General features: G+C 46.6%; 1 protein-coding gene across 4 annotated transcripts in view; it reads left to right on the forward strand.

Moving 5' to 3' along the window:
- The window catches only part of dnc (phosphodiesterase dunce), a 626,001-nt gene that overhangs the window by 290,392 nt on the left and 322,297 nt on the right, over positions 1–13,312 (forward strand). Inside the window, exon 1 of one of the 4 annotated variants that reach the window (XM_075874919.1) lies at positions 4,718–6,922. The exons of the other annotated variants lie outside the window; for them this stretch is intronic. Within the exon in view, the coding sequence (XP_075731034.1) occupies positions 6,777–6,922 (146 nt within the window). The 5' untranslated portion in view covers positions 4,718–6,776. Of the gene's footprint in view, positions 1–4,717; positions 6,923–13,312 lie in introns of those variants that run through there. 4 annotated transcript variants of the gene reach the window in all.

A 13,312-nucleotide genomic window follows, 5' to 3' on the forward strand; every position in this document is an offset into this window, starting at 1 on the left:
AGTCTACACCCGGAAAATTAAAATGTAGTGGGCAAGCGATGCAGTAAGCTGAAAGCGGTATAAACAGTAATCTTATCGTTGGCAGATCGAGCGCGTTGTCTTTCAATAGCAGGCATTGGACCCTCCACTCTTATTGCTCGCGTAAGCTGTGCCTTGACTGCTCGCGTCCTGTGCGTAATTGTTGCAGTTCTAGTGGTTTAAATATGAATACCTCAAAATTAAGTTTAAAAGCGCGCTTGCGATATTATGCACCAAGACTGCACCGTGCAAGGGCATTAAGCACGTCGCCTCCATCAAAATGCGTTCGCCCTCGCCAAGATGACGGACGTATTTCGGGTAAGCGGTTGAGAACACTAGCCAAGGTTCAAGGGTTGCTTGTTGGGTGATTTGTACATATTAATCCGCAAGAAAAGGCCATTAACACGTCGAAAAAGGAAGAAAACTGAGAGGCAGAAGCAGGGACCTCTGTGCTCTCTGTCTCCGCTTCTGCCTCCCAGTTTTTTTCCTTTTTCGACGTGTTAACGGCTTTTTTCGTGTTTAAGTAGCCGCGGTACCACCGCGCGGCGTGGCACTGGTTTTATTCGAGATATTTTACTCAAACAATTTAAGCCTTCATTGCCGATAAATAGCCTGCGGATTGCGTCCTTTAACAGAAAAAAAAAATGTGCGTTTTCATAGATATGCATGTTTTGCAATGCACGAGTAGGAAACAAGCTCGAATCATTTTTCACAGAACTGTGAAAAGAAGGTCGATTCTAACCTATATTTGCTGGACATTATATTACAGCAGTTCTTTCCTGTTAATAAGCATGGCTGTCCTGTGGCAAGGGCTTGAACTTCCCAGACGAGCTGGTGATTTCGTGCTACGAAGAATATTTAGCGTCAGCAACCTCTTCCGTGTTTTCAACTCGCACGTGAAACGCAAAGGTTTGCTGTCGAAGTACCGCAGCTTCGGTGGAAGATATATTGTTTATATGCCGCTATGTAACTGAACGAATTCTTCTTAGTTTAGTTGGAATTGAGGCACATACTTTAGATTTCTCGATGTGTGCACCTTGTGGACTTATTCAATTTCGTCTCCACTGTTTGGCTGGAGCACAGTGGTTGTCGCGCCCCCTGTTTCAGACAGGGGCGGTTACAGCCGCTCATTTGGGGGGGGGGGGGGGGGGGTCACCTAAAGTAATACCGGAGAGGGCGTTGTAGGCATGACTTTTTCGTTCTTACTCGGAGAAAAACCCTTTTTCTAATACCGCTGCCTCACGGGCCCTTCTAATTGCGAACAGTGTCGATCCGGATTAGGTGCTGTTACATGGTCACTTTTAATCACGTTCAGGCGTGACTGTGATCAAGACTATTGTAATCAGCGCATCGCGGTCTGCCTGAAAGATTGCGATTTTGCTGTTGTCTGCACCCCCTGGCGGAGGTTATTGAAAGCACAATAAACAAGAAAATCGAGCAAAGTTCGATAAAAAAACACTTTAAAACATCTAGATGTTTATAAAAAGCAAATTCTAAACCGTTTAAATTAGAACAACATTTAAAATGTCGCACATTTTAAGATTCATATTGACCGCATGTACTTATGGGAGAAGCAGACGGCAAGCAGTCGACCGTTGCCTTCCACGCTTATAGTTCAACTCTCGTATACCTGTCGAAGCTTTTGGAGCAGCTCGAAGCAAACCGAGCCCCGCCGCAGTGGTCTAGTGGCTAAGGTACTCGGTTGCTGACCCGCAGGTCGCGGGTTCAAATCCCGGCTGCGGCGGCTGCATTTTCGATGGAGGCGGAAATGTCGTAGGCCCGTGTGCTCAGATTTGGGTCACGTTAAAGAGCCCCAGGTGGTCGAAATTTCCGGAGCCCTTCACTACGGCGTCTCTCATAATCATAACGGTGGTTTTGGGACGTTAAACCCCACAAATCAATCAATCAATTGAAGCAAACCGATTATGAGTTTCGCAAGCCTTTCGAATACGTTGCAATGTACGCGCTTTTCGTGTTCGAATGAAGAGATCTTTACAGTAATTGACAGCTGGCAGGTGCGTCTGCAAGACTTCAGATGGCAGAAGTGAAACTCTGGCGTGTATACATACAACGAGATTAACGCTTCGCTGCGACGGACAGCTATGAGCGGGCGCGGTCAGAAATAAAATCGAAGGTTAATAATCTTGCACAGCAATACAGGTAAGTACAAAGAAAACTCTGATGAATGATGTATTTATGAAATTACTCTTTAGTGGCACGCAAAGTTTTTGACGTTCGAGCAGTCATTGCGCGAATAACATTGCTGATAAAGGACTCCATAGAAATTTCGCACGCCGAGTATTGTCAGTGACATGTTTTACGGCACGCAAGTGCCACCTGGTGCATTTCATCTGACTCAAGCTCGAACAGGACTAGCTTGGTCTGTGTAGCAGCGATCATAAAGTCGATCGTGATCAAGAAAACCGATCCTTGTCATCTTAATTCATTTATTTTTCGTTCTATGTTCAACTGTATTACCACGTTTTTATTGCTTCAACTTTTTTTGTATTAGAGTTAAACTGTGAAATATATTTTTATTATGCCCCCCTGCTTGGTCTTTCGGCCGCAGTATGCTGTAAATAAACAATATAAATGAATAAATAAATCCGTATCACCCTGATCGCGATTAAAAGTGCCCGTGTGACACCGGTATAACATAAATACTGTTAATGGGTGCTCACAGTTGTTTCTCTCGTTTGTCCTAATTGCTGATAGGAGGGGAACTATACGAGCGCCTAAGAGAGGGAGGCAGTGCTGACAGAAACTTAGGAGGGGGGAGCGATCGCCTATACCACTTTCCCTTTGGATCCGCCACTGGCCCTTGTTCTGCAACATCATTTTGACGCCACGAAGCTTTCACTACCCTCGACACAAATGAGAGGGACGGAATATGTTTCACCGCAACGAATGCTGCCCTCAAAGATCTTGTTTTTGACGCACATCTAGGAGGCCGTGCATGAATTGCAATCACGTTGTCCCTTGAATTGGGTTTAATGTGGCCTGACGCATCTTGAAAGTCGGTGCGCACTCCCTGCAGCACCGTTTTCAAACGTCTGCACACGCCCTTACGCAACCTCAGACTTGTAAAGTTGGTTTAAGTGTCATGGTGCTGTACATTTTGTCCACTTTCTTTCCCTTACACGCCGCGTGCTGGTGGTTGCCGTGCTTCGACGTGCATGGTCAAGAGCGCCACGATATTTTAGAGTAACCGAATGCACTGCGCCGAAGTGGATACGTCCTCTATGTCGATGCATCGATAACAGTTCCAATGGATAACGGTGTTTGCGTGACCGCGTGTTTTGGTCTCTGTACTGCTTTCGGTCACTATCGAGGGTCACTGTACTTTAGCGAAGCGACTCAGCAGAACGGCAGGCTTCAGAGTGGTGCAGAAGGTCGGACATGTTACCCACTAGGTTGCGACGGGACACGCCATCGCACCTACAAAGTGCCACCGCTGCGCCTTAGAGCGTATACGGGCGGCCTCGCCAGAGACAAAAGGCCTACCTTCTTGCGACACCATCGGCTTAGCAGCGCCGCTATAGTAGTCACGCAAGCGCAACAATCGGTGGGGTTCCCTGCACATGCAAGCCTTGGGTGTGTAGGTCATGGCAACGTCGCCGATGGCGTCGCAGGTGCAATATCGGTTTACATGTGCGTTGGCTACGAGCTTGGCGTCGCGTGCTTCGCGCTAGGCACAGTACTGCGCCCGTGGGAGCGCAGTCTTCTGGCACGACGACATCGTAGTCTCGCATCGACCGATGTGGGCCAAGTTTTCCTCCGTTTGGCGACCGCTCACTCTACTGGAAAACGCCGTCTTGCCTGCCTAAAACCTAAGGTCGCGGGTTCGATCCACGGCGCGCCGGTCCCACTTCGGTGGAGACGAAATGAATAGGCCCGTGTAGTGTGCAATGTCAGTGCACGCTAAAGAATACCGGATGGTCAAAATTTTTTAAGCCATCCGCTAAGGTGTCCCTCTTGATCATATCGTGGTTATGGATGTAAAACCGCAGTCACTATCGTTTTGTGCTATTTTTCTATATTTCTTGGGCTGTCTATATATTCTCTGTCTTTCGAATAAAGAAATGACTTCATAATTAGCGCCGTGTCGTGTATGTTCTTCGTTCCGTCATCTGCGCTCTTCCGCCACAATGCTCAGATATTATTATAATGTCATTGCCTGCTGCAAAAAAAAAGCCGCCTCCACTATCGTGTATGAGCTGCGATGTGCTTTAAAACAAGTCGATGGCTCGTCGGTTGCCGTCCGTGCGTCATGAAGACCAACCGCGGCGGAGGCGTCGCGTTCCAGACGAGTCTCGAGATCTCTGCCGTCTTGAGCCCATGCAGCGTAGCGAGAGCCAGGGGCTCGTATCACGTGCTCTGCCTCAAGAGGAGGCGGCTCTATCTCTCCTCTTCACGGGCTGCACACTAATTGTGTGCTGGGGGCCCCGGGTTTGAACCTTCCCCCGCACTTCGTCTTGTCGCGGTGTCCTACCTTCTAATATTGGCTCCATTCCACCTCCTCCTGTCCCCTTCCGCCGACGGCCCTCTCCTCCTCTACCGCCTCGCAGACGTTACGCTAGAGGCTGGCGGGGCAAAGCGTTTTCGTTCTTCTAGCGCTTGCCTCACAATCGTCGACGTCGCTCCAGCAGCCTACCCACCCTTCAAGATACAGGCGCTTGTAGCTCTCGATTTATTTATTTTTTTTTTTTTTGCGAGCGGGCGCGGCTTCGTCGAGTCATTACTATGCATGGTGCGCGCTTCGCGTCAGTGTGTTTTTCGTCCTTCCAGGCGAAAATGTCGCTCGGCCTTCCTCATACTCCGCTGCTGTCGACACCGACGACAACTCCGCTCGTACAGTCGGACCATCGCTGCGAGCGATTTCTAACATCGTCTTCCAGGAGTGTTCGTGACCTCTAACAAATCTGCTACTGCTCGTGTGAGAGACCCAGGACAGATCAACCTCGTGTATGACCTTCAGCAGTTTGGAAGTTTTCTGGCCGTTGTCGACGACGAAACACTGCGCCAGCCTAGTGGAGAGCGTCTAGCTGTGTTACATGTGCGCGCTGTTCACATTGTGAAGGGAGAGTGTCATCGTCAGCGACTCTCCCGCGGTGCGTGCAGCGAAGTGCGAGGGTTGAAGGAGGAGGAAGAAACAAACTGTTCTTGACTTGGCTTGTTTTTCTTCTTCTGCGTTTAGGCGTTTTGTCTCCCCGCTCCTTTTGTTGCTAACGTTGTCTCCAAAAGAGAGAGAAAGGAGGAGCAGAGAACAAAAAAGAAGTGGCTTAGCGCAGCACCACCTCCGCATCGTTAAGAAACAACACGCAGTGTTGGAATTTCTCGGTACCGACGACGACAGTAATACACGCCGCTCGCTCGGAGCGATCGGATCTGTTACACCCACCGCGATATTACGGCTGCCGGCGGCAGATAAGGCTCGATCTGGAACGTGTGCGTGACAGTGCCGCTGTTGAATTTGTCGCTCCGGAACGTGCTTGTAGTTCGCGGCGCTGAAGTAGCGTGCGAGTGGGGTGCCGCTGCTGAGGCTTCATTGCTGCGCCATTTGTACGACTGCGACACCGACACAGCCCCGCCGCTGTTGACCGGAGTATCGTGTCAACACTCGACCGTGTTCGCACCCGACACTGGCTGTGAAGCCGCCGCACCGGCTGTGAAGTTCGCGCCTTCTGCCTCCTCTCCTTTCGCGAAGCGTTATTCGGTTTGCTGTTCTCCGTGCCTCCTCGTTGAACTAAGACACCGCCGTCTCTGCTGCCTATTGAGTGCTCATACACACTGAGAGTGCCGGCTCATATACAGTATTCAGTTCGCTCATCTACGTGCAGTGGACTACGACACCGTTGCAAGTGCTGCCTGTTTGGTGTGTGTATACACAAGTGAAGTGCGTACGTTTTGGCCACGAAATAGGGCTGTACAAGCTGTGTGTGACATCTTTTATTTTTCTGGTTCATCCACAAGCTCGCTAATTGGACCGTGTACTACATCACCGCCTCCTTCGTGTTATGCGCTCGACTTCCGCCGTCTCTATACGACCGAGCCCGCATCTTCGCGGCGTCACAGATTAATGACGCTGTTTCGCGTTCAACCAGCGAGCATCTCCGGCGAGGTTCCGTAATTACATCGACGCTTCCGTCGTTGTTCGCTTTAATCATAGCGAGTGCCACCGCCTATTTGAAGCCTGCTCCGGGAACATCAAAACAAAGAAAGACAAGCGGACATTAAAGCGCGGCATGCTTTTGTGTTGATTGATGCGGTCATCCCTCAAGACACGCCTCTGCCTGGTGTCGTAAAGCTAGTGTAACGGGTGCCGCGAGACGTTGTTCTCGGCCGGAGTTTTTCTTTTACACCCGTCAATAGAGACGAGGAAGCCCCGACGCAGCGCATCCTTCTTCGGCTACAGCCACTATCACAACATCTGCGACCTGCCTTGACTCTTGCATACGGCGATCAGGAAGCAATGGCCCCTGACTCAACGCTGACTTCGAGACAAGTACAAGAGTTCTCGTGGATGATTTGTTGTGTAGCGATTGCCGGAGACGAGGATTGAACTTGTTGTTGACTCCTTTGTACGCTGACCACGAGGGAACGACGCCTGACGCAACCCTGCCCACATCAAGACGTGGAGTGAAGTTCAGTTCTTTCTTAGGCTCCATTTTGTCGTGACCGATAGTTCTGGATAGCGCCGCCAGAGTTGTCGGATAGTCCACTCGTGTCATTTCCTGCGCCCCAGGTGCTAGTCGGCTATGGCGGAGCAGCGCCATATCAACTGGAGTGTTGAGCGCAAGGCCGGTGGCACCATGACGGTGCAGGCTTCCATGAGGCGAATCCAGATCCGTCGCCGGAAAGTCGGCGTCGTCCGCTTCGGCGCGACGTCGGTGGGTGGCTACAGGTGCGTACGGCTTCTTTAGCGCACGTGGAAATAATTTTTGTAATGGGGCGCCCGTAGGAACGCCACATTTGTCCGTGAAAACCGTCTCGTGCCCTTGTTCGTTTATGCAGTCATCCATTCTTAGGTTCTAGTTCACTTACTCTCAGAATAGAATCCCGGTGGCTCTAAAGCTTTTAGCATAAATACTGTATACCTTTATTACTCTATACCACACGAAAACTTCTTAGAATGTCTTAGTAATAATATCTGGGAGCTAAAACCACGATGTGATTATGGGTATAACGTTGCAGTGGAGTTAACATTGACCATCTGGTGTTCTTTTAACGCGCACTCACATAGCACAATACGCGCCTCTAACAAATCGTGTACCTTACCGTTAACTCGCAAAAAGTGTCGATGGCTGTGTTAACGAAAAAGGGCCTGAGACGCTTTTTCGTGGATAAATGCGGTGATGCATGGGTGTCACCCATGAAAGAACGGAATGGGGATTATATATTTATTTATTTTATTTTCCTCAAGGGTCCCTAACAGAAGGGACATTACATGAGGGGTGGGCATACAAGAAGAGGGGGGGGGGGGGTAACAGGTACATGGAAGTCTTGTATGTCAATTGTATATTTCAATGCGAGATTTTACGATGATTCAAGAGACGTTCACTGCCGGCTATGATTTGCGCGGGTCTCCCGGATCTCAAGCGCTTTCGAATCAACACGCTATGAAATTGTCAGTAAACCTAGCTGGACTGACGCCTACAGAACTCATGCCCCTTACTCCCAACACTAAAAATACTAAGTCCGATTCTTCCACGGGTCATGCCCCTTCTTTGGGGAGTAGTTACGTGTATTATGGTGCAGTGATGCAATGGACACGCAAATACTATGCTCATGTAAGTGTAGACCTACACTTGCTTTTTCATTTGTGCAATTTCAATTTCTGTAATTACTGAAACGCGCACTAACTTTTCTTGGAATGTATTACTCACTGCATCGCAATCGTGCCGCGCAAATTTGACGCAATTGCAGGCAGTGGATCATAATTTGTGCCTGAAGGGGATATCCTTCTTTGCAATTACTGTGTTGAGGTCGCTACTTCTCAGCGCACTAACATCGTCACATGGCTCCCTATGTAATTTCATATCGTTAAACTTTACGGCAGCCGTTGGTAAACTAATCATGTATTATTTCTTGTTAGTCTGTCGGTCTGAATTACGTGCACATTGGGTTACAAGTGAGGTGGAGAGGTGGCCAGATATGGTATTGTTCATATGTATTCATGCATGTATTAAAAATGAGGGGACTTTAAAGCCTCGCCTTTAGGAGTTGGATGTGATAGCGATATCCTGTTTTTAGTCCGTACTTCAGACACTTAGTGCATCAAACCTTTCTGAATTTGCTATGCACTCATTACGCTGCCTTAAGGGAATGTGCAGAGTGTGCGCCTTTTGCAGTAGGGTATACCGGCTTTCAGCAGTGGAGGCATTATATTATTAATCGCATATTCTGACGCCTGTTGGCAAAGGACGCTTGTACCACGCATTATAACTGCAATATTCCATGTTGAATTGTGAAGCATGTACACAGGATGCGTGTCTTTGTGAAGCAAAAAAGCTACTTTCTCTGCATTTCCAAGCAGAGGAAGTTCTTTTCACTGTTTTCACAAGCAGTGTCATGACCGTGTGGCAGAACATCCACTTGCCATGCAAACGAACCTGGTTCGGTCTACACTCTGTTCCAAGATTTTTATTATTTTATTTGCATCGTTCCCGATCTTTCGGTCACGCATAAGATGATGATTTTTCGCTCACAACGAACGACACCGATTCCGACGCCGGAATTTCTGTGAAACTAGCTCTTTAACGCTATCGCGTTATTATGGATTGTATATATCAATGGTGTGTGTGGCGTATGTAGGATATATTTATGAAGAATGAAGATTTGCACTCACTAATTGTGCATTCTTATCTCTTTTGCAGGTAAGTTCATCTCTGGCTGTACTCTTCCTTGAAGTCAAGGTTACGTGAGTCAAGGCTGCGCCTGTCTCGCATTTGCGTTACATGTTCGAGAGTCACGTAGCAAGCGGTTACATTATTTTATTGGGGTAGCAATTATGTGGACATTCTTGACAATACCTTTGCGTTGATGTCTCCGTCATGTTTCGTATAAAGTCCAAATTATTCACATACCCCGCGCATCGTATGTTCTACCCACGGGTGAGCGCGCGAGAGGGAGGGGTGTGGCCAACGTGGCTGAAGCAGAGTTAAAAAGAACCCTTTATCTCAGTCAATGATCAAGCGTCCATGCAGGTTTACTGTTACGCTGACGTGACCTAAACATTAATGTAGTTAATGCTTGTGGCTGCCGGTGGTTCTGCATTGTCGTTTTATGGGCGACCTTTTCAAGGTGTCTAAGTTCTCGACCAAATACGCTGAAATTTCGTCAGCTTATTAGTTAATGTCTGAGGGTTAATTAACCAGCATAACACCAATTACCAGCGAAAATAGGGTGTCATGGCCCATTTAAAGGGAGTATACACTAAATGTAAAGAAAACAAATGGTGCCCACCTTTCGACACGCTGCCGAAAATGCATGTGTGAACCAATATTTCGTGAGGCCAAGATTATAAGACCGGAACAGTTCAGCCCGCGAACTCTGGGAGGCGTGCTATAGGGAAAAATAAAGGAACTTACTTTGTTAGTGGCACATTCATCTGCCTGTACAAAAGTGAGATCAGGTTTTTTTGACGTCACATGTCCTTAGCCTGATTAGGGGTGCTGGTTTGATATGTGCTCGGTATTTTCCGTCCGCGCATCACTGCGCTATATATTTCATGGCAAGCCTTTGTAATAAACCAGTGGTTGGTAGTGCTTCTCCTGTATTCTCTCGTATGATCGTGTTTTTAGCGCATAAATGAAGACGTTACGTACTCGTCAACTTTCCCCACAGCAAGGTCCTATTGTCTCGTCAATTCTTTGTGGTCTGTCCTTGCGCTGAACATCCAGTCGGGGTCGTCGCGCCATACGTTGCCGTCGATTCTCTGCTACAGTTTTTTTATTGACTACACAATGAACAAAGAACAACCACTGATAACCATGCCCAGTTATTAGTAGTAGTTCCTGGGGCTTTAACAGTAAAAAACCACAATATGATAGAGGGACGTCGTAGGGGAGGGCTCCGAAAATTTTGACCATGCGGTCCTCGTTAAGGTGCTCTGACATCGCACAGTACATGGGCATCTACGATGTCGTCTGCATCGAAATACAACCACTACTCCCGGGATCGAACCTGTGACTTTCGTGTCAGCAGCCGAGCACCATAACTGCCGCACCACGGCGGTGGACAACAATCCCTAATAATCGCTGTCACCTAATGTTGTCGCTGTTCGGCGCCTATTGCAGGATCTATAGGCAAACTGAACGCCTTCAGTGATCGCAGTTTCTGCGACAGTGAAGGCGAGAGCACAGTTTAACTTGTTGTTCGGCTTGTCGCTAGATCATCGCCGTCATCATCATTTCTAGCCTGTTTTAGTCTGCTACAGGACGAAGGCCTCTTGCAGTGACCTACTGCAATTTCATTCCTGCGAACTTCCTAATTTTGTCGCTCCATCTCGCGCCCTGTCTTCGCCGACTGCGTTCTCCATTCATTGGTAACCATTCTGTTAATGTCCACCGATTTTCTGTTCTACGCATTACATGAACAGTGCTAGTTCGTTTCTTTCGCTTGATGTCAGCTAGGTTATCTGCAACTCCTGCAGTATGTTCTCTTGCTTATTCTCACGTCTTCCGGTGTCCTAATGTTATTCCTATCAATTTACGTTCCGTCGCACGCTGCATGGTCTTCAGCTTTGACTCCAGCTGTTTCTGTTATTCTTCGTGTTTTAGCCCCACATTTTAGAACTGGCATTATGCAGTCACTTTATGCTGTTCGCTTAACAATACTGGCTGATTTCTTGACATAATTTGAGATTGTCTGCCAATTGCGCTCCAGCCATGCTAACTGCTAACAAGCTATCTGCTAACACGCTATCTGCTAACATACTAACATGCTGCTGCTAACAAGCTAACTGATAACATGCTAGCTGCTAACGCGCTAACTGAAATACAAGAAAACTTAATAGCTAACAAGGCAATTTGTCTCGAGGCCTTCAGTTTCAGTTTCAGTTTTATTGAGCATTTTCTTCACAGAGTTGCGAAAAAGAAAACGCAAGGATAAGAGCAAAAAGCTGCTAAGTTAGCAGCTTGACGAGACTCCCACCCCTTTTCACTTGGCATTACAAAAATCCGCAGAGCACAAAACATGAAAAAACAATTTGACGTCGATTTTCAAAACTTCAAGAAATTAGGAAATAAAAAGAAAATGCATGAAAATTACATCAGTTTCAGGTTTACATAAAATAAGCAAGCCACAAATAGAGAAAAACAACAAAAAACAAAAGAAAACAGCGTGCGGTCAATCATGAAACAATGCACACTTTGCTAAACGGCTACAAAAGTATTACAAAATGATTATACAACGTTTACAACACTGGGTATACGAAAAGCACAAGTTTTAATGCACAAGAGAAACACTGACGAGTGAAATGTTGCATGTTTCACTCGTAAAAAAAGCAACGAAAAAAAATGTCAAAGAAAGCAAACATCATAGGATGCCATGTTACACACGAGCACTATTATAGGGTGTTTTTTTACATATAGTACTGTAGCCGGACAACTAGAAGAAGCTAAACTACACGCCGCCATTTTGGATGAGAAGGTTCTTAAGTTGTTTTTTATGTATATTAAAGATGTCGATGTTTTTATTTTCAAACATGTTAAAACAAGCTGGAATACAGTGTTCAAGTCTTCTCAAACCGTGATTAGTTCGCGAATAAGGAACGAACCAGGAAGGCCTTTTCCGAATGTCATAATAGGATTGTGTATTTTTTCTGAGGTTACACAGTTTAAGAAAACAAGCGTTGTTTGATAGCAAGCTTTGTTTGTATTTCATAATAAGGTTGAAGCTGTGTATGTTATCGATCTGTAAAATGTTATATTCTCTGAATAAATGACTTGTATGTGCGTCGTATGGTACGTTTGCAATATGACGAATCGCTTTTTTCTGCAGTAAAAATATTTTGTTCCGATTTGCTTTAGATGTATCTGCCCACACTAGACTACAATAGTTTATGTGAGATGAAAACAACGTATTATAGAGTAAAAGTTTAATGTTTGCTGGAAGTATCTGTCGAAGTTTAGAGAGAGCACCATACGTCCTAGCTATATTTCTAGTTACATTATTAATGTGGGCGTCCCAATTAAGATTTTCATTTTTTTATTTTTAATTACGCGTCTCTTTTTTTTTCGTAAGACGGGAGCATCTTACCTGAACGACGTTATACATCGCAGGGCAGTGGTTCGTTGATCTACACGTCTATGGATGTATGGTATACAGGTCAGAGGTCGACTAGTGGTATGGGCATGTTTTATTCAAATTCCACCTCACTATTATCGGCACCACCACGCGCTGAATACGAAACTTGCGAGCGAGGTGAGATAATAGCTGCAGATGAATTCGCTTCGTCGTCCAGTGTACGAGGAAAAGTTGTACATTCTCTACGCTTTTCTACATTCTCGAGGCATGCATCAGGGGAAAAATGCCTCGTTTTATGGCTTTCGTAGCGAAGGAAACAATACGCGAAAATATAAAAAAAAAAACAAGGAGGAGAACCGGTAGGGCTACCTCTCATTTTTTTGTTTGTCTTTATCTCGACTGAATCTTCCGAGTTGATCTTATTGGACTGTAAGAGATGGGAGAAATCGAGCGCTATTCAGACTGCTGGCGGAAAAAGTACGCATCCTTTTAAGCGAGGAGCATTTTAGGGGCCCTGACTGTTGTATGCCGTCGTCTTCGCTTGATGTGACACAAGAAAAACCACATACGCGTATATATAGCATAGCCAGCTGTAGCATCTCGTGCTTGCGCTCGCACTAAAGAGAAGACCTCTTCCTCTCGTTCTTCGAGCGCTTTAGTGATGGTATTAAGTGCGGGCATTACAACTACGGCTAGAGAAAAAGGACAACACAAACCACCTAGTAAAACAGAAAAATAAAGGCATGCATATCAATAGAAAAAAAAACAAAAGAAAACGGTAAGCGACAAAAACAAAGAGATGAGGAAAGCAAAACTTAAGGCAAAGCTGCCTAGCTCCGCACTTCCTTCAGACTCGGCAGCGCAAGTGCCAAGCTGCTTTAATTTCTTATGCTGCATCTACAGTGCGTGGTGTTAAAGCAACTGAGGGCATTTCACTTGCGGTGGGTGGGCCGTTACTGGCGACCTCGGTAGCGCCTCTCTTAGAAGGTTTGAGTATGTAGTACAGCTGCAAGCGTTGCAAATGCGTGCGGCCGGTGACAGGCTC

This window comes from Rhipicephalus microplus, chromosome 10 (assembly GCF_043290135.1).
Source record: "Rhipicephalus microplus isolate Deutch F79 chromosome 10, USDA_Rmic, whole genome shotgun sequence".
Classification (NCBI taxonomy): Eukaryota; Metazoa; Arthropoda; class Arachnida; order Ixodida; family Ixodidae; genus Rhipicephalus; species Rhipicephalus microplus.